The 21,911-nt window shown below is 36.4% G+C and overlaps 1 protein-coding gene across 7 annotated transcripts in view; it reads right to left on the bottom strand.

Moving 5' to 3' along the window:
- Positions 1-21,911, bottom strand: part of PDE4D (phosphodiesterase 4D) — a 1,476,836-nt gene that overhangs the window by 729,501 nt on the left and 725,424 nt on the right. Inside the window, exon 1 of one of the 7 annotated variants that reach the window (XM_037022277.2) lies at positions 7,152-7,930. The exons of the other annotated variants lie outside the window; for them this stretch is intronic. Within the exon in view, the coding sequence (XP_036878172.1) occupies positions 7,152-7,417 (266 nt within the window). The 5' untranslated portion in view covers positions 7,418-7,930. Of the gene's footprint in view, positions 1-7,151; positions 7,931-21,911 lie in introns of those variants that run through there. 7 annotated transcript variants of the gene reach the window in all.

Below are 21,911 nucleotides of genomic sequence, written 5' to 3'. Positions count from 1 at the left end.
AGTGACTTGAGCCTGCAGACCATCATTTCCAGCTGGCTTTTCTGGAATCAAACCTTAATAGATTTCTGACTTGATCTTTCTCTTTAGAGCTCAAGCCTTTCATGCCTTTTTTCTCTGAATCATTGAAAATAACATTATCTTGATTGGTTTTGTTTTTATGTCAGACTTATTTTAAAAATTACTCTGAGTCAGAATGTTCTCTATTGACCCTGAAACCCTTCTTTACCAGAGATTATATTTCTCTTATACATACACATATTTTAATCAGAAAAAAAGATGTCTACATTCATACAAGTCACATGTCTCAACAAGCACACTTCATTTTCTAAACAAAGGGGAGAATGTGTTCTGTACCTATCCTGCTAACTAACAACCATTTTGTAAAATCATTGTACATTCATTCCTTTAGCCTTGATACACATGCAAGGTAGGCTAATAAATATGAATGTGACTCTTGGCCCAAATGGAGGCAAAGGTCATAGAATACAGGACGAAGCATTAGGCAGACCTGGGTTCAAGTTTTAACTCAACTAATTTCATAGCTGTAGAGATCAATGATCTTGGTTCTATCACAGTTTTTTCTGTACCTCAGTATCTGCATATGTAAAATATAGCTAATAATTTTTAAATTCAACCTTTATTCTGAAGGGTTTAATGTGCATAACCCTTCATGAAGCACCTGGCCCACAGCAGGAGCTAAATCATTAATGGCTACATTATAATAAATCTAAGTTCATAAAACTAGGTTATCAGGAACCTAAAGATTTTATTCCAAAATGAAACAAATAATTCTTCTTCTCGTATCAACTCAAGATCTCATAAAGAGAATAGCTATTTCATCTGAAATAACCAGAGCACATTTATGTCCTTAAAATTGAACATGAAATGATTTTCTTCTATTTTGTATATATAGAAGATATTCATATGTTAAAATGGTATATAATTGAAGATAACAGCCAAATAATATTTTAAATTAGAATTCCTATTATTTTCTAAGATTTCCACATTTCCTACCCCAAATCATGCATTCCAGATTGTGTCCTAGAGTAAACAGCACTATTACTTTCATTCTTAAGGCCCTGCATCTTTTTTACGAGTCACAGAATTTTTAAAGAATTTTGTCTCCTGTTTTTACCCATGTGGCACCCACCTCACTCACAATAGCAAGTTGTAACTTTTTAATTACTTATACTAAATGCACTATAGTTTGTTTTGTAAATTTAATTAGTTCTTTACTTATACATATCAAATGCCTTTATGACCATATGACTTATGAATAGAAAGTCTACAATTCAAAAAGGTTAAATTAATAAGGTCAATATCAAATGGCCAGTAGCAATGGAAATGCATGGTTTTAACTACACTAACTTAATCACAGTTTTGAAAACACTATTTTTTTCAAAAGCAAAACCACTAAGAAACAATGACATAATTTTCCTACACTGGTGATAATGTTCTTCCTGAAACTGCTCCTTTTCGTATCATTTTGGGGTCTTCCTGTCTAAGGGGGAAAAAAGGTGCTGAAGCTCGTTTACTTTCATAACCTCAGAGCAGCTTGTTATTTATAAAGAAATTTATTTACAAAATAACTTCTACAATTAAAGTTATGATTTAAAGATTAATGCACTTTGAGATTCAATTTTTTGTGTTCTACTCATTGAACATTTCTACCAAGTTTACAAGGAGGACTGCATTTTTGCCTAGAACTGTTTTCACCACTAGTAACATTGGCTTCAGCTGGTATAGACACACCTTTATATAGATATAGGTTTTTCCTTTAAAACAAATGTCAAAGGTCACAAGAAGTACACATGCATAATAAACTCCCAGGTTATTTCAGTGTTTTCTTCATTTTTCCTAATGGTCACATTTTCATCTTTTTAATTTCTTAAATATTACAAGGCAATTGACAAGTTCTTTAAGAGGAATGTCTTTCTGAGGTCTTCTGATTTTAGGAAAGACCAATGATGCTTTTCAAAAGCTACTGACATCCTCGACTTGAGGTGCTGCCAAGATTCTGGCTGAAGACACACAGCAATTACACTGGGGATACAGCTAAAGATTTGACCAATTGGCCCCACCCAACATGCCAGCACTACTTCCTGTTGTGCACCCCGGATAATATCCCCTGGAAACTTCCTCCCCACCTTCTGGTATCACACTATACCCACAGCCTACCTCTGGGCTCCCAGGAGAGCACCAGTAATGCCCTTTTCTGGGTCTCCTCACCATAAGCAACAGTGAAAAGCTAACCTTAAAGTTAAGCAGGGCAAACAGAGGAGAGATGGAAGAAGGCAGAAAGAGTTCTCAAACAGAATCACTAAATAATGGCTTTGCACACCTGTGTGTGTGTGTGTGTGTGTGTTTTCTACAAACTCTCTAAATGGCTGAATTTCTCCTTTATAGGTGATAAAAGCTTTCTTCTGCCTTCCATAGCTTGAAAATTTATAGTATTCTTCTCTCTTAACCATAAAACTACACTTGCTGAAAAAAAAGTCTCAAGAAAGCAAACATTTAAGCATAGGCATTTTTATGTCTAAGGTCAATGTCTAGTAAAGAGAAATCTATAATAAACATGCAGTTTAATAGACAAAACCACTTATTTAGCTCCCTAAAAAATCTCTAAGATTCCCTAAAAGTCTCCTGAAAGAGACCTTTCAAAAATCTACTTAAAGAATGTATATTGTTGTTTAAGGATTTTACCAAATGCTTCTTCTACCTTTGGAAATGTAATTAAAAACACATAAGCTACACAGAAACTGTAAGACATTTCAGTATTACTTGGACACCATCTCACCTACAAAAATCTTAAGACTAATTTCACTTACACATACTCTAGAACACTTTCATTCAGTGCACAGAATAACCATGTAAACTGAGGGGATAACCTAAAAAATATTTTTTCCTGAGATAAACTTCACTGCAAGTTCCATTTTCTTAACCAGAGATTCCACTGACCTTGGAGCACCTGCCTATGTTAGAAGGAATCTCCTACTCAGATGAAAGCAGAGTCCTGTCTATGATCACCACATTACATGGCTAAAGATTTGACCAACTGGCCGCACCCAACATGCCAGCTGCCAAGGTTCTATTGAAAAACAAGTAGGTTCTCATTTAACATACGGCACCAGACAACACACCAATGTTCAATGAACATTAGATAGTGATATAGTTACCAATAACTTACTATTAGTAACTGGTTACTAATAAGCACTGAAGGAAGAGCAGAAGTAAGATGTGCTATAAATTTTGAAGAAGCAACAGATTATTTCCAGGTGGGGGAATGGAAGGAAGCTCTCAGGAAAAGAGGGATTTGAAAGATGTGGAAAAGGAGTAGGCAGCGAAGAGGCACCAAGCCCTATCTTTCTGCCTTGGAAATAGCCCCCTCTGCCCTCTCCTTCCCTGTAGTCATGAAACTGGTATATATTCTTGATTCCTTTGAACTCTTGGTCTCCTTTCATATATGTTTTTAGTCCAATACGTCCACAAACTGACAGGGTAATTGTCTAAAACTTAAATATGATCCTAAAAATCCAGGTAGACCATGGCTAGAAAAATGGACATACAGTGATATTAAGGAAAATATTAGCTCCTAATGACACTCATTAAATGTCTATCCCTGTACAGCACTGTAATGTACACACAACTGTAACAAATAACAGCACAACACTGACTTTAAGGATACTATTACTATTCCCAGGAAATTGGGGAACAGGGAAACTGAGGAATAGGTTAAGTAACTTCCTCAAAATTACACAACTAATAACTGGGAAGTCAGAATTTAAACTTAAGTAGTCTGGCTTTTGCTTAGGTGCTGTCTGTATGAGTCACACAGCACCTGGAATATTGTGCCAACTCAGTATGCTACTCTTTAAATGGGTCATGAAAATCCAAATGAAGTCTGGATAAGAACAACCAGGATCAAGATACATCATATAAAAGTGACATAACTTAGGATGCTTAGTTAAGGAAAGAGAAGAATTTTTTTTAAGTATGCTAACACTAAAAATCTGATTAACAGGTATACCAAGAGTAATAGAACAAGGTCCTGGCTCTCTGGGTTACTCCAAGCCTCTTAACTTAAAGACTATTATATTATAGAGGACAGAAGAGGTTCAAGCTGTGGGGTTTTCAAGGCAGATCCTGGACACACAGATGAGAGTTACAAGGAAGAAAACTTCCAATTGTTCATTAGCAAGGACTTCCCAATCAATAGAATTGTCAAAAAACAGAATTGCTCTGCATGATCCTATCCAGGAGGCATGCAAAGATGTTAAAGGACTGGTCATTACAGATGTTATTCTATAAATTCAATTTTGGTATAGAGGGTGAACCAGGTAGTCATTAACATACTGTAACTGTGACGGGCTAGCTGTTCACCAGATCTAGTTTATTTTATTCCTGGGAACAGAGCAAAGATATGTTTCCCAGCCTGTTCTGCAATTAGATATGGCTGTAGAAATGAGTTCTAGCCAGGGAATATTAGTGTAAGTGATGTGTGTATTTCTGGGCCTGGCTCATAAGAATGCACACATGCCATCTTCCATGTACTTTCCCCCTGATTCCGCTGAGCCTGGCAACCTTGAGGTCATGGGTTACAAATAGTGGAACTCCAAAATTGTAGGACCTCAGGTCCCTGAAGAACCCCAGAGCTGGCTACCTCCCCTTCCCTAAAGGAATACAAGCAAAAAATAACCATTTACAATGTCAATCCACTGAGATTTGGAGAGTAAGTTTTAGAGCAACATGATTACCTAGCAAAAGCAGATGCCTTCCAATATGATTTATTTTTTCAACTACAGGATAATTTGAAACTAATGACAAGCTCTTGTTCAACTTTGTGTTCAGTAGGTACAAATTAAACACTTTGGACTCAGTAGGTGTTAAACGTATATGCATATCCAATGAAAGGGAATATTAGGTGCAGGAATCAACATTTCAAAGGCAGGAACACACAGAATATGTATTTATATGGTGGTCACCTAATCTAGGAGGACCACAAGATTTGAGTGTGTTAGTAGAAGTAGCAGTTTAGATAGCAAAACACTGTATATATATGAAACAAAAATCAAATTTTATATATATATATATATATAATTTGCATAGTGCTAGCCCAAGTTATGAAAGCACAGATAGGATGATATTTGTTAAAAGATGCCTGTGGATATTATGAAAGTCCTGTGGCTCACTGAACCAACATGGAAAATGTGAGGTGCTCTTTCCAGCTCCCTCCCTGGATACTTTTAGCACATGAGGGGTACTGTTCACTCCTAAGTTACTGACAATCAGTATCACCGTCCTTATTTTTCATTTCCATGGCTCTTTTGATGTCTCTCTGATCTGGCTGAGACTTGACACACCAAAATGAAATATTGGCAGATATTGTGCTGTTAGGAGTTTGTCCAAACAGCACCAGAAAAGGAAGTGCCAGAAATTTTAAAAGAAAGACTGTTTTCATCAGATTTCCTGCCTTCCTTACATCTCAACATGTCCAAAGAGTTCAGATAACCTTCAGATGAACTCTCGGTGGCTTCACTCAGATTGAAATCAAGCAGCTGAGTTGAAGCTTACACATTCAACAATGGGTACAAATGTAGGAACTATAATTGTAAGAAGCATCTCAACCAAAAGGGACATCGGATACCAAAATTCTGGGCCTGCCTGACTCTGAACTCAAGCAGCTTTCCTGCTCAATCTTAAGCCATCCCTCCCCCTCAGAGCATCTGCAGTGTTGATCTATGCCTTTCAGTCCCTGTTTATTTCTGACAAATTTTTTCAACAATATCTTCCTCTGAGAGAGAAGTGATTATTATTATAGAATTTCTTTGGAAAGCTGAAAAATTCAATGTTTTTCTTATGCCTCTTAGCATTTTATCTAACAAAACTTAGAAATAGCATCTATTAAAATCTTAGGGAAATAAGAACACTTCCCTATTCAGAAATCTGGTTATTTAGAATTAAAATTTTTGAGGTCAGAAACATCTGTTCCTTTGGACAGGACATGCCTTTTAATTCTTTCATCATCTCTTTCATCTACGACATTAGTGCATCCCTGGGGATGCCATTTGCTAGCTTAGATTCTGATTTTACCTCTTGCTGCTTCTTTCCTAGAAGTCTTGTTTCTGCTTTGTGTATTTTTGTTTGTTTCCATTCCTGGCATACTCTATGGTTTCCTATGGAAAAACCGTACACAAGTCATTCAGTTTCTCAATTAGCATGTTCATTATTTTTGTTATGCCTGCTTCCTTTATCACAATTGACATTCATTTTACCAAAATGTGGAGTTTGTGTACAGCACGTGTACTACCTAAAATTAACCAAGCGTGCATCACAGACCCCTCTGTCTCTGGTCATAGGCTAGACTGCCTCTTCTCAGGCAGAAAACACTATAATAAGCTCTCACAATGATTTACTACAATATTTGTTTTTACAGGACCACAGAAATACCAAGAATTGTCCAGAAAAATACTTGGAAGCATTTTGCATAAAACAAAGTCACTCATTATAAAGAAAATAAAAATACTGACAAAATATTCAAAGAATACAAATGCAAAGAACACAATATAATCACCATGTATGAGCCTGCAACTTTTTGCACAGAATTCCTAGCCCTTCCTCTTTCCTTTGGAAAGGCATGCAAATACACTAAAATCAGTATGGAGGAGTGTTACAGGATACACCATGAAACACACACACACACACACACACACACACACACACACACACACACACAAAATCTCTGTTCAACTGGGGATCATGCAGAAAAGAAAGCAAATTTATGATTTTCTTCCTCTCCTTTCCTAGGCTATTGCAGAGGCTGACAGGATAGCTTAAGAAATCAAAGAAATGCCACCACATCACTATGGGAGTAAAACTGCATTGTTATTTGACATCTGGAATCCAACTTGCTTGTAGGAACTCGCAATAGGAATTGAACTCTGAGAACCACCCACCTCAGGGAATACCAATCTCAAGGATCCCTGGCCCTGACTTGGAAAACTGTGGGATTTATTGTTAAGGTAGATTACTTCCCATAAACCACAGGTGAGGGGCAGATGGTCCTCCCTTCCCGCGGGGAAAGTAAAAGGCGGGAGCGCAAAAACCTCGCTGGGGGAACAGCCACCATTTCCGAGCAGCTGTGCAAACCTTACCACGTATGTGCCACTGTGAAACGCCGCTGTTTGGGGATGTTGCTACTGAGAAGCATCCTGCGCAGGAGCCTCGGGGAATTTCTCGGAGAAATCACTGGAGAAAGCTTGGGAGAAACCGATTTCCTTGCGGTCTTGGACTTCTCGTGCTGCAACAGGTTTTCCCGCAAGGATTTCACAAGATCCTCATTCAGCCAGGGGTTTGGGCAATGCGGATTATCCACTTCAGGTACTGCTAAGGTGTCCGGGCTTGTCGTTTGCTGGGCCATCTTCCCCGTCAACTTTGTACAGTTGGCAACGATCCAGGGCAACGTGGTTGCCTGGCCTCCTCCCAGGGACTCCCTCGCTCGCAGCGCGGGGAAGGTCGGGACGCGGGTCGCGCCAGCGGCCGTCAGCTGCTCCGCCGCCTGCCTCAGTCTCTCCGGGAGGCGCGCGGGACGCAGACGAGGCGAGCGCGCTCCTCGGCGGAAGCCTGCTGAACGTCACCCTCCTCTGCGAGCCGCCGCCAAAGATCACTGCCGAGCTCGCGAGGCAAGGGAAGATGGAGGGAAGCCACTAGCACGCTTTTGTCAGCGCTACAAAGCAGCCTGCTAAACTGTTGGAACTAATGCGCCGCAGCTGCTCCAGTGACTGCGGCTTATGTACATAAAAGTCCTGGGGGGAGGGCTTAACCATCGGATCCCCGCTGCTCAGTTGTTTGGCAGGTCTTTCCATTTGCTTATTCCTGAATCCGAAGGAAAGAAAAACTTTGAACTTGACTTCCTCTCCTGCAAGGGCTATATACCTCTCTTCAGTCCACATTCATAAAAGAAAATTGCTAGTCCTTTGGTTTTTATATGGGAAGAATAAACACTCAGTAGCTAGATAAGGAGAAATATTTCACTGCTTCGCTAAACTCAATCTGATGCACCTTGTAAAACAAATCCCAAAAGAGTAAAATAGACTCTTCTCCACCTGCCCCCCTTTCTCTCTGGCCAGAAACCAAACAAAAGCTTTCATAACACTATATATGGAACACAGTAGGTTGCTGTTGTGTTGTACAACCTTGCTAATTATGGCCCTTTCAAAGCACAGAACACTATTTACATCCACACATGGCATTTGTTATCTCTTTGTATTTAAACTGATGATTCCCCAACAGGGCAGATAATTTTCATAAGAGTAGTTAAAAATGGTTTTAAAGTTTGAATTATTGCTTATGGCATATATATTTTTATGTATTTATAAAAGAATAACATAAATTTAGCTTTTATATCTTTATCTTTTAATGTCAGATTTTCATTTGTGATCAATATAGCCTCAACAAACTTATTCAAAGGGGTAAAGAAATTATTTCTTGCCCATTTAGTTTGCTAGAAGACAAAAATTTTTTTACAGTCACAATTGAAGTTAGTAAGTGGTAAAACTGTTAATTCTCATTATATGGACACCACACATACAAACACTGGAACTGGACTGGAAGGGAATCCAAACCTTTGAATAGAGCTGTCCCTAGCAGTCTAGTGATGCTACAATCAAATCACATTTCTCAGGATCTAAGAATATTTTTCATTTTTTAAAAACACAGTAATTTAAAAAGGAGTTAGAAAACGTATCCAGATAAAATTGAGAATGGAATAGTCTGATTTAATTATTTTTTACTATTTTGGTTTCTGTGTTTACCACCAGATCAATTCAAAGAATGACTCTCATCTCCTTCCCTGGTGGTTCAACCTTAAGTGTCAATTCCTTGCCTTTAAGCTGTTACAAAACAGGATAGATACTCTTAGGCTATACTCACAGAAACTCGGAGTCACCAATCAATGTACCTATAACAATTTAACAAAATATGTGTGCCATGACTTCACCTGCAAATCTGTTGTGCAAGTAGTCAAATCTTATTATTATTCAATATTGCTAAATTATAACTTATTTTTTTATTATTCAAATATCATTATTACTAAAGAATTTTTTCACCCGTACAAAAGGTTTCAACACTGTTAAACATTAAGTGGCAAGTCCCTTAGTTTAAAAATACGTATATAAATACATAAAATCATTTAAATGAGCTGCTAATTTCTGTAAAATAGGCAGACAGTCTGCCAACTGCATTAGGAGCTATATGAAAAAGGTTTGCTGTGTTTCTAAGTTAAGGGATTGGACAATGCTAAGGAAATTAAATCAGAACACCTAAAAAGTCATATTATCAAGTGCAGAAAAATATAATGAATATGGTATGCATAAGGGATAAGGAAAGGCTGAGATTCAGTAAAGCATGAATAGGGGGATGATCAAAAATGAACAGAAAGTGAGGTAAGAAAGGAGTGCACTCTCGGGTCAGGAACTGGAAGTATAGATGCAATAAAGAAGTAAGCAAGTTTTGTTCCCCACTGACGGAAACAGCCCAACAGTTAGTCAATACAAAACCTGTTCAGGTTTCTAAAAACAAAACCAGTTAACAGATACAATTTGGGGGTGGGAGACAACAATAGGCAGTAAACTAACACGGCAGAAAAAGAAAAAAAAAGAAAGAGAAAACTTTCCCACACAATCTAAGGACTTAGTTAAATTGAACAAACATCTGTGGGCATTTATTTTGGGCTAGGCACTATATTTAGTACTCTTGGATATTTAAAGATTAGCTTGATGCTGTCCCTTGTCCTCTGGGAGTTTATGATCTAGTGAGGTAGATAAAGTTCAAAACAACTGGTATGACAAAGTATAGCCCAGCTACCCAGATGACACCCTGGTAGCTGGAGATATTTAAATACCTGGCTGTAAGCAGAGAAAAGTGATTCTCAGTGACCAAATAAGGGAACTGATATGACTAAAAGTGATGTGCCACATACTGGGAAATTCAGAGTTCAGGTGATTCTAGTTCTTGCTTTCAGTGACCTTCAGAGAAGTAAAGTATTTACAGGCTAGTTCTCATAAATTGTATGTCTTGTGGCTGCTCAGAAAGATTGAGCATTTTGTTGGTGGTCACAGCTAAACTAAAATAGAAGATATAAGAATATTCTATTAAAAATTCATTGAGGGTTGTATTTAAATATGGTTCAAAAGTGAGCAAAGGCATTCTGCAAATCTCCCATTGCTTTGGGGCACGTTAAAGGATCCACTGTAGAAGCAGACTTGGCTGCCTCTTTATAGGTACCCATAGCCTACCATTATTTATTCAAGTTTCTAATATCTACAATTATCTTCTCAAATCTTCCAAATGATATGTGACACACATACTGCATTTTGAAAATTAAAAAAAAAAAGTTTTGACAATTCTTTGCCACCTTCTTGAAAAAACCTGCAGTGTTTGAACATAATGCTTAGAAATCACTGCCTTAGAAAGCACAAATTGTAGTCTGAAGATATCCAATGGTGGGTGAGGTTTGGATAAACCTTCTTTGTAATAACACGGAGGGTCAGGAGAATTCTTCTAACAGGAGCACTGCACAACTTGCCTTTTTTTTTTTTTTAGGAAAATCTCTTTAAAATTAGTTGCCAGAATCTTGAAATACACAGTACACTGACAGCCTTAGTTGTTTTTTTTTTCTGGTTCCATTTTTTCTTTGGTATCATTAATCTACAATTACATGAGGAACATTATGTTTACTAGACTCCCCCCTTCACCAAGTCCCCCCCACATACCCCGTTAGTCACTGTCCATCAGTGTAGTGAGATGCTGCTGACAGCCTTAGTTTTTAACAAGTAGAATTTTGAAAGTAGGCAGAATGCTTTGATAAAGTCACCCACACCTAGAACAGCAGGTAACACATCTCTTAATTTCATACAAATTGTCTAGATACCTTTCTGTAGATTTTCAAAATTTATCTTTTTAGAATATTCAGAATCCTTGAAAACATGTATTTAATTAGTTACTCACTGGCAGCAAAACAAATAAGAAATAAGACTTGCACAGGTTCTGGACAAGGTTTGAAAAGTGGACCCTTGTCTAGGTAAAAGCAAGCAAGGCTGGGTTTCCCACAATTGAAAGGGAGTAATGATGCAGGCTAATTCAAAAGAATGGATAAATTAAAATGATTTATACTTGACTATGGAATGCATTGTATGCTTCTCCCAACTCCATTTTAATTAGGTAACTAGTTTGTTAAAATGAAACTGCTTTTTAAATTGCTGTAGGATGTGGTCCATGGAAACGATTTGATAGTGGGAGGCATTAATGTTGTCTAGTAGTTAAAAGGGTGTGTTTGAAACCCAAAGCTTGTTTTGAATCCCAGTTACAATACTTACTAGCTGTGTTACTTTATTTCCTTGGTTCCTCATCTGTGGAATAGAATCATAATTACAATAGCTATTGGGTAAGAATGCTGCAAAGATTAAATGTGTTAATACCCGTGATGTGAAATATTTAGAATAGTGCCTGGCACAGAGTAAACACCCCCAAAAATGAAACTAGAAACTAGCTGATAAATGTGCCAGGCATTTAGCATTTTACTGCTTTTAATTCTTGCAAAAACTCTTTTAGGGTGTTATTTCACTACCACTACTTTACTGATGAGGGCATTAGGAGGTTCTATCACCTGCTCAAAGTCATTTAGGGGGTTCAACAATACAGAGCTGAGATTTGATTATCTATACACGGCTAGGGCCTCTATTTCAACTCTATACCAAAAAGAAAGCTGATCTAATATTTTACATCAGTGATGTATATTTCTATGAAAAATGGTAGAAATCTGAGTGTCCTGAAATCTTGGTCTGGTTAACACTAAATTCTGTCCTTGGCTCCACTCGGGACATGCACCATGACGAACTGTAAAGCCTGCCGAGTCATGAAATTCTTACAAAGGCATGGTATTCAAGTAAGTGCAGCTTGAGGGGGAATTCCTGAGTGTTTTTTCATCCATCTGTCTGTATTCCTTTGATATGAAGGAGTTTTAATTCAACTCTATGGTAATTTTCCACTTTGCAAAAAAAAAAAGTACAGTTTTGTTTTTTTAATTTTCATTGTCATTAATTTTCATTTAGAACTTTTAACTATAAATTTTCACGATAAAATTGAATCATCCCTATCTCTAAAAAAAAAGCACATCTGAATATGGAACAACAGGGCTTTTCAAATCAACATTATCAGTGAACTTTTTTTATGTCGTGGGCTGGTTAGCAGAGATGAAAAACAGTAAAATATCTACTTGAAAATAGAAGATATATACAACCCCTCCAAAATAAGTAACAGAAAACAGTCGGCACCTTGAGGGTTTAGTGGAATGATCAAAATATATCTAGACCAATAGAAAATAACCTGCAGAAGAAGCAAGGCTTGAATTAGGCCTTGAATGAAGGTACATGTGGAAGAATATATATATATCATTATATCATCTCAAGAATATCATTATACATAAATGACAGTTTGGGGGAGCTAGGTAGTCTTGGAGAGATAAGAGATGTTAGAATTTTAGACTCGTCCCTATGGAAAAATTAGAATTTACTTGGGATGTAGGCAAACAACATACAGAGATATAAATGAGATTAACTGGGTGACAACATGCACTATAATTTGGAGGAGGAGGTTTCTGAAGCCTCTTTATTTCAACAGTTCCATTTCAATATAAATTTGTGTAAAAATAGAAAAAGGATAATTATACAAGACTTAGAAGAATTTGTTCATTGGCTATATAAGAGCAATCAAATCAATAGGAAGTCAAAAATAGATGGGACATTTCTTAACATAATTCATCATATATTCCATCTAATTAAGTATGGTTCACCTAATTAATCATCAGAAAAGGCTGTGAACGTAAAAAAGAAACATCTGGGGTTTATTAAAAGAAATGCATCTTTCATGATTTATACTAGAGCTACATTTTGGGCATACAATGTGTTCATAAGCTCAATTTAATAAGATTAATGGATTTTTTCTAAATGAAATCTAATTAGAGGGTCTTTTTGTAGATTAAAACTAAATGTTAGGAATATCTCTATTGAAAATAAGCCAACACTTAATTTGAAAGGAAGTCAACATTTTATAGGGCACAATTTACACTAGCAACATTAGCACAGCATGTTTATTTTATTTGTGAGGAAAAAACTGCAGTAACACTTAGATAAGACCCTTTCCTCCTAATACATTCAATTAATCCCAATATTAAAAGAGAATTCCTCTTGATTGCTGTTAAAATGATAGACTTAACATGCTGTCTCTAAATATTAGCCAGACTTCAATAATGACAATAGGACTTGATGACCACTAAAATTTTAATGTATTATAATATTTCTATATTACTAGGTCTTCTTTCAGTGTGAAGAATAACCAAGCATTTTGCCTTCACTTTGCCAACAAAAAATCCCTGCATCCTGCTATGCTACAGTGGATTATCTATCCCCCAGCATAATGATTGAAAAAGTCACTAGATGTAAGTGCGAAACGCACATGCCCTAAGGCATAAACACGTTGTTGCATCAGCCCTTAATTTGATCATCACAACCACTCTACTGAGGTCGACACTGTTACCCTCATTTCAAAGTTGAGAAATCTGAGGCACAAAAGCTAAATAACTTCCATAAGGTTATACATCCCCAGTGAGAGTTGTAATTTGAAACCAGATAGTCCAACTCTAGAGCTGTGCATGTCATCACTAGCAGATACTGCCTTTGTAATTCAAAAGTAAAAGCCATTCAAAGTAATAAAGGGGTACTCTTAGCAAAATGAATTCACATATATGTGCAAATCTAATCTCACTACAAAAATCCTGTTAGCAGTTTTTGAAGTTAAAACATTTCCGAACCCCAATCAATGCCCATTAACAATGGTTTATTTGAGGCTCTGAGAGATATTTCTTCATAACTAAAAGATCTCTAAACTCCCCAAAATTGCTCATTGAATTACAAACAGCAGACACTGAGTGTACAAAAGAACTTGGGTAGAAATTCAGTCTTTTGCTGTTTTTGTCCACATAATAGACATGTTAATGAACAAAATCCAACATGCAACCTGAGCTCAGAGGAATATAACACAGTAGCCATCTATTCAAAACTTGATACCAATTCCTCATCTCTTTTTCACTCTCTGTACCAGCCCCTGGGAAGGATTTTAAATTCCTTCTTAAATTAGCATAAAACTGGGAAGCCTTTCCTCCTACCCTGACATGTAACATCGGTTTCAGTTATTCTGTTTTTTTTGGATATGGTTTCTATGAGACTAAGTAGTGTATTTAACTGAAAATGTCCATAATTCACAGGTTTATAATTATATCTGGCATTTTTAAAGTTTTATACATTTAGGCAATGATTCCTCATAAGCATATCATGTATCTAGGGATAACACTTTTCATACCTAACTATAAGGAACCTTCTAAGTCATTGTCATTTATGTGGAATGGTTTACAAAGGCATTATAGAAACTGGAGTTTCATTCCTAATTCTGTAATTAGCTGGGTTGCATGTTGGATTTTGTTCATTAACATGTCTATTATGTGGACAAAAACAGCAAAAGATTGAATATCTACCCAAGTTCTTTTGTACACTCAATGTCTGGTATTTTTTTTGTTTTACGCAATAAGAGAAACCCGTGCATTCAATTTCACAAATTGAACAAATTCATGCAGTTGCTCTGGAACTGAGTTTTCTAGTTAAAGGTCCTCTAATTTTACTAAGGTTTTATAATTTAAAAAGAAAAACAGATGCTGTCTTTGATAGCAAGCTTCAGTTGCCATTTAAGAAAAATCATCATCAAGTGCATCCTGAGGCAATATATATGGTCTTTCATTTGCATATAGTGATGGTATGTTCCACAGATAATGCTTTAAAGAGAGAACTGGAAAAGATATACTCCATGTTAAAGAAACTAAAGATGAAAAATAGGGTGTTTTACTAACCAGGTGCCTTACTAATGCTTTCATGGCTCTGAAACTTAGGAAAATTCCTTCCCTAACTAGGTAACAAAATTTGTTCTGATATCTGAGTCATAGCTTGGGAGACAGAGTGGGAGAGCAATGCCTAAATTCATTTAATATTTGGATTGAAAGCATTGTTTTACTTCTAAAATGGTGAAACTACAGACACAGGCATATTCACTGTTATATAATAAGTCTGATTTTCTAAAACTTCAGGGCTTAATTCACCTTTTACACAATAAGAGAAACCCTTGCATTCACATTTCACAAGATGTGTCCCACCAAAGATTAGTTTTGCCCAATTTTAATGAGTGTTGAATGGAGTAAAAAAAAGCATTTTGTGATTTTTAAGAAATTGGGCTGGGGTGAATACAATTAAACACGTTTTCTTTATCTTACCTTAAAACAAGTAAGATGCCTCAGTCTTTTAATATGCTCATGTAATTTTTGAAAGTAGACTTGCTTGACTCTGAATCCATCTTCACCTTCCAGCATGTCCAGAGATGGGTATTTCCAGAACGCTTCCCTGGCCTTACTACATACATTTCCTTGAACATAGCTGATAGGTAATATGAACCTTGCTGGGGTTCTGGTATTTTTTTGTTTTTCCCCTACTAAACCACAGTCAAGCAGAATTCTTGGAGCAGAACCATGAGTAGTCCAGGTGCTGTTCTGGTACCAGTTTCTATTTGAATCAAGGTTATTATGCTCTTGCTCTGAGTCTACTTCTACCCTCCCGTTCAACTGGAGTATCTCCGCTTGTAAAAGGCGTAACTTCAGCAGAGGTTATGAGATAGCTTGGGGCTTAGTCTAAAGTACAGTTCTGTCGATGGCATGGGAGTTGGAAGGCTGTGAGCAGGCTAAGGGGTCAGAGAAATACTGGTCTAGATGGCAGCATTGCTGAGATGTGCAAAGGCAACTGATGGCTAGACAAACACTTTTCAAGCTTCAATGTACCTAAGAATCACCTGGAGACCATGTCAAATACAGATTCTGATTCAATACGTCTGGAGTAGGGTTGGAGATTTTGCATTTCCAAAGCTTCCAGGTGATAACTAATGCTGGTCCAAGGATCACTTCATGAGTATCCAGGTACTAGAATAAGTAGAGATTGATGGCTATTGAAGTAGCAAATGATGACAATTAACTTGTACCCAGGTAATGCCATTTCAAATTTATACTCAGCCATTTGTGCAGTGCTTAGATTTGTTGCTGATATTTTACTAAGTAAAGGATTTTAGAAAATAATGGTTATTGCTTAACAATATCATAAACCATTTTTTCTAATAAGCACATACACCTTAAAAGATTCATTTATAAAAGCAGATTTTACTATGTTAGATCTACACTTTTAGGATGAAGAAGGAAAGACTTAACAGAAGTTGAAAAATTCTTGCAAGTATGGTGAAACTCTTTGTCTGGTTCTCCATTATTAATTGAAATTAAAGGATAAGTCTTATTTAAGGCTTATAGACTATTTCCAGGATTTAATTTTATCAATATAAAAGCATTTAATTGGACAAATACTGTGTGCTATGTTCTATGAGTATAAGGGATGCTGATCTTTATGTATCTGGGGACCCAAGGGTCATTTTTTGCTGTTTACACTTAGAAGGAACTTGGGTTTACTCTATGTAAAGTATTGTCAAGAACATTCAACATCAAGATTCATCACATGTGACTGACCTTTCTATTATCTAAAAAGTAAATCAAGAAAGTGGTTGCATTTCCACTGACTTGAAACACTTAGTCCCATAGTAAGTCCAGCACAATTTTATAAGCAGGTATATACTTTTCTTTATGGTGCTTTCAATGAAGTTATTCTGACCTGAAAATGCTCAAATGATTGCTGTACTATGTACACCAACCTGAGTTTTTTCTGAAGTTACTGTCTTTCAGCTCCAATAAAATAAATATGAATACTTATTATACTAATAAAATATACATTCTAGTCTAGGAAGAACTATTTATGTTCTGTAATTATATAAGCATAAAGCCAACCAGTAATTATTTAATCAGTTACAAAGGAAAAATATTGTCTAAGCAGCCCACGGAGCAGGTCCTCATGACCCTGTTTTTTGAATTTCTGGAATATAGTAAGTGCTCAGCAGACCCCTGTTAAAGGGAGGGATGAAGGGAGCAATGGTTTGTATGTTTTGTTTTCGTATTTTGTGTGTGCTTTTAGGAAGTTAGTGTCCAAATTAATTTAATCTACCCACTGAAAGTTTGAAATTGCTTAGAAATCCTATTTGTAGGCATGCTTTCAATTTTGCATATGTATTACTTTAAGTTATCCAGACAATATATAATCTATTCTCTTGTAGAATTTTTAGAAGTTCCCCAGAAATCTAAAATTGACCATCATCCTCAAACCCAACCCTCCTCACAGGTAACCCTGTTATCAGTTGTGTTTATCTTTCTTGCCTTCTGCTGTCCAGTACAGTAGCCACTAGCTAAATATGGCAATGCAGTAATTGAAATGTGGTTAATGTAACTGAGGAACTGGATTTTCATTTTTATGAATTTAAATTTAAGTAGCTTTCTGTGGCTAGTGGCTACTATATTGGATAGCAAAATTCTAGACTTCAAAGTGATTTTGTGAATAATTCTGTGCCTATCAAAATATATATTACTGCTTCTTAGGCTCTTTTTTAATTATAGTATCATACTTAAATGATCATTCTGATCATTTGGCAACTCGCTTTTTTCATTCAGCAAAGATTTCCCTTGTTACTTTTAGCTGATGCCCACTAGTCCATAGCATGACTGTTTCTCAGTCCAGTTAGCAATGAACCTACTGATGGACATTCAGGTGTCTAGTTGTTCACTATTATACAGAAAGAACAACTTTGTGAGTTCCTCACTGGGCACACATTCTAAGTTTTTTTAAGTAATAGATACATAGAAGTAGGATTCTTAAATGATAAGATATAAGCATTTTTCATCCTAATGAAAACTATCAAGTTGTTCTTCAAAGCGGCTCATGTCAATTTACACTCCCACCAACAGATTTTGAGTCCCCATGTTTTTTTCCTCAAACAGGCTTATGCTGTCATCAATTTCCTTGCACTAACTGTCAAAGCCTTCTTTTTCTTTTTCCTTCAAGAATGTCTTCTATTTTTTAGGGTAGAAGAAATTAAGAAGACCATCAATGGCTACCATTAAAATTCACATAAGCGAGAAGACATATTTCACTTTGCTTCCAAGTCAATGTTCAACTTTAGCTCTTTAATAATTTTAGTTGACCAAGAATTTCTCAGGAGTATCTCTAATATGGCAATAGCCACACATTATACAAGTCTCTTTCAAAGGAAAAAGCATTAACTTTCTTTTCAGCAATGTTCTGGCACTACTCAGTAAAAAGATGTTTTAAATTGCTTTTCTTTAATAAAGATAGATTGTGCTGAGCATTTATACTTTATGCCTAGTCCCTCTTTTACACATCACTGTAGAATTTTCAATGCCTGGCCAGGACTCTATTACATTTTGTGGTAGTTTTCTCCTGGGCAAAATTAATAGTATTAGATAAGGACTGAATCTGCAAATTCACTGGATCCTGGTCTGACAGTAATGTCGCTGCAGCAAGCTTAGAGTTCTGTGTGGTTGAAAGAGCGCTTGACCAAGAGTCTAGCCCTGACTCTTCTAGGACTTGCCACAGGGCCTGAGGCAAGCTTCCACTTCCTAGGCCTCAGGCTCCCTATCTGAAAATCATGGTGATGGACTAGATGACCACCAGGGTCCCCTTCATTGGTAAAATATACTGTTCCTAATAATAGATTACCCAACACTCTAAGTATTATTTATAAAGACTGTGGTAGTATTTGAATGAAGAAGAGTAATCAGAAATGGTTATGTAAAATCAGTATACATTCATTAAAATGTAAGGCCAAGTATGTATGCTCTGCACGAGCACATTCTGCTTACATTTTTCTACCAATCTGGGATGGTCAATGAAATGCTATCCTATCCATTCTTCAAAGGTAAGAGCCACCTTCTTGGGAAAGATTTAGGAATTACAGACAGAGTCAGGGGTACTGGAAACTTGCAGAAAAGTTTTAGAACTTTATATGCAATAGAACAGAAGAGGGTTTCCAAAAATTAGAGACTGTTAACTTTCATGCTAATCCTTGGCAAACTCTTAAATAAATTATTTAAGAAATTAATCATGAACCTTATATAATGCAGCTAATAATATACAGGAGTCAAATTAGGCTATTTAAAATCCATATCCTTTGCTTTTCAGGAAAGGTGACTGTGACTGTGGTAATAGATCAGCGGGATGGCTATCTGTGTCATATTGTATCAGGTTTTGTAAAGACATTTGACAAGAAGTTTCAGAATATACTTGTAGTACAATGGTACAAAGTGTGCTAGATGTATGTGTAAGTGAATTCATTAAAACCTGGACAACTGTCCTCAAAAGGTGTGGACTAATAGAATCCGTATCATCCTGAAGAGCAGTCCCTGCTATTATAGCAGAGTTTTAAGCATTTTAAGATACAAACTTGAGGATATGTGTTATATGTTATCAAACCTGCCTAACACAAAACTGGAAAGATGGCTAAAGTGGTAGGTTACTAGTTTCCCAAACCAGATTGATCATTGCAATTTTCTAGGTGAGGTGTTAAAACAGAAGTCAGAACCCCAACCCACGACTACTGAATCAAAACCAGCAGAGCTGAAGCCCAGGAAATGTTCTCAAGTGACTATGACAAGGTCAAGTTTGAAAACCATATTCCCAGATGACAAAATCAAAATACAAGAATATATTTTTAAAAATAAAAGGAAAATCTTCACAGGGTAGAAGAGCAGATCAAATTTAACAACATTAAAATTAATTTGGATAAATGTAAAATCTTGTAGCTCAATAGCAATTCAGATTTATGGCTATTAGTTAACTGCAAAGATCTAACAGAATCAACAGAAAATGCTAATGTTCTCAAAAGCTGCACTTGTAGCTGCTGGTCTGAGCTGGTCAGAGCTGCAGCACACCAACCCCAGAGGGGAACACCTGCAATTCACATCTAATTATTAACAACCTACTGGGGTCTGACTCCACTGGGAACCTGCTGTCAGTCTTAGGGCCTGCTTTTTAAAAAAATGTTTACTTTTTTAGTGACATATCCTAAACCTACATAATGTAAGTGTGCAACTTGATTATTTTTAATCAGTAGATAGATACATAACCAACACGCAGATCAAGATACAGAATATGCTCTTTGTTCTCAGTCAATATTTCCCCCCAGAGGTAACCACTATTTTTACCTCTCTCACCATAAATTGTTTCTGCCTGTTACTGAACTTCATACTAACATAAACAGACAGTGTGTACCATTTTGCATCTGGATTCTTTTATTCAGCAAAAGACTGTAAGGTTATTTTTGCTATTGTGTGTAGCAGCAATTTCTTTTTCAAAGCTTTGACATATCCCACTGTTTGCATATAATGCAATTTATTTACCCATTTTACCACTGATGGACCATTTAGACTGTTTCCAGTTTGGGCTATTATAAATAAAGCTGGAATGAACATTCTTGCTCATATATTTTATTGGACATAAGCGCTAGTTCTGTTGGGCATATGCCCAGGAGTGGATGGATGCATCATAGGCACCCATCTGTTTAGCTTGTGGGAGGTACTACCAGCTTTCCAAAGTGATCTTTCTAACTTAAACTCCTACCAGCATTGTATGAGAGCAGATACATGTCCTTGTCCACACTTGGTATTTTCAGTACTTTTCATTTAGCCATTCTGGTGAACGGTATCTTATTGTGGCTTTAACTGCATTTTGCTAGTGAAAACTAATGATGACCATCTTTTCATATGAATTTTGGCAGTGGTGTTGAAAATATTTAACAACCAGCTTTTTGGAAAAAAAATCATACATATAAAGTTTATTATAAATGTTACTAAGTAAAGTTAGTATAGCACACAATTTACAAATAAAAAGAACACGATAGCCTTTAAATTGGGAATTACATATAGCCAATTGATTCTCACAGAATGCTTTCACTGATTCTTGCTGAACTGTTGTGTATCAGCCACACTAAGGTTACAGCTGACAACGGAGTGTAGTTCCACATGACTGGTGGTATTCTGGTTTACATTAACAAGTGAGACAAAAGTGAAGCAACAAATAGTATGTTGGAATTTCACTCATGTGCCTCTGACTTGGGCAATTTCTTTGCTGCTCTGGATAACGGTTTTAACATTCTAGAAGAGTTTCCTCAAAATTTTTATGTGCCTTGCTATGTAGTGTCTGCACATGACACACTCAATTTTAATCTGCATCAGTAACATGTTCTCCATCACTTTCTTAAGTCTAGACAGTCAACAAAACAATCCCTAATTTGCAGCATTTGCTGGTTTCCTTGATATAAATGCCCCCTGAGCTAATTTCAGGTTACCACCACCAGGACATCACTGCAGAGTTGGAAGCAGTGCAGTAACTCACCACCAGTGTTCCCACGACACAGACACAATGGACAAGTTCAAGAGTAGAGATAATATTAAATATAATGAAATAATTAGCAAATGATGAGTTCTGAATATGTATTACCTTTGTTTTTAATATAATTCTCTTAATTGAAAGTTTATATGATTTTATTTTAAGTAATGATGGGGTTAACAATTAGCTTGCCAAATTCAGGAACACTTTAAAAACTGGTGCTTTTGAGCCAGTATAGACAGACTTGAACACTGCTAACTGGCCATTTGGGTATCATCTAATTTGAAATACCTGTTTTTTTGTGTGTGTGACTTTCTAAAATTGGGTTGTCTGTACTGATTTGTAGAAGTTCTCTGTAGTTTCTAGATATGAGGGCTTCATCAGATAAATATGTATGTGTATATATGGGGGGTGGGAAGGGAGAGAATATCTTTCTACATCCTAAATCCTACCTTTTAAGAGAGAGCATGACAAACCCAGGATTTTAATGAA

The sequence above is a fragment of the Manis javanica genome, chromosome 1 (genome assembly GCF_040802235.1).
Source record: "Manis javanica isolate MJ-LG chromosome 1, MJ_LKY, whole genome shotgun sequence".
Lineage (NCBI taxonomy): Eukaryota > Metazoa > Chordata > Mammalia > Pholidota > Manidae > Manis > Manis javanica.
Note: the sequence above shows the minus strand (reverse complement) of the source record. Positions and strands in the feature narration are given on the sequence as shown.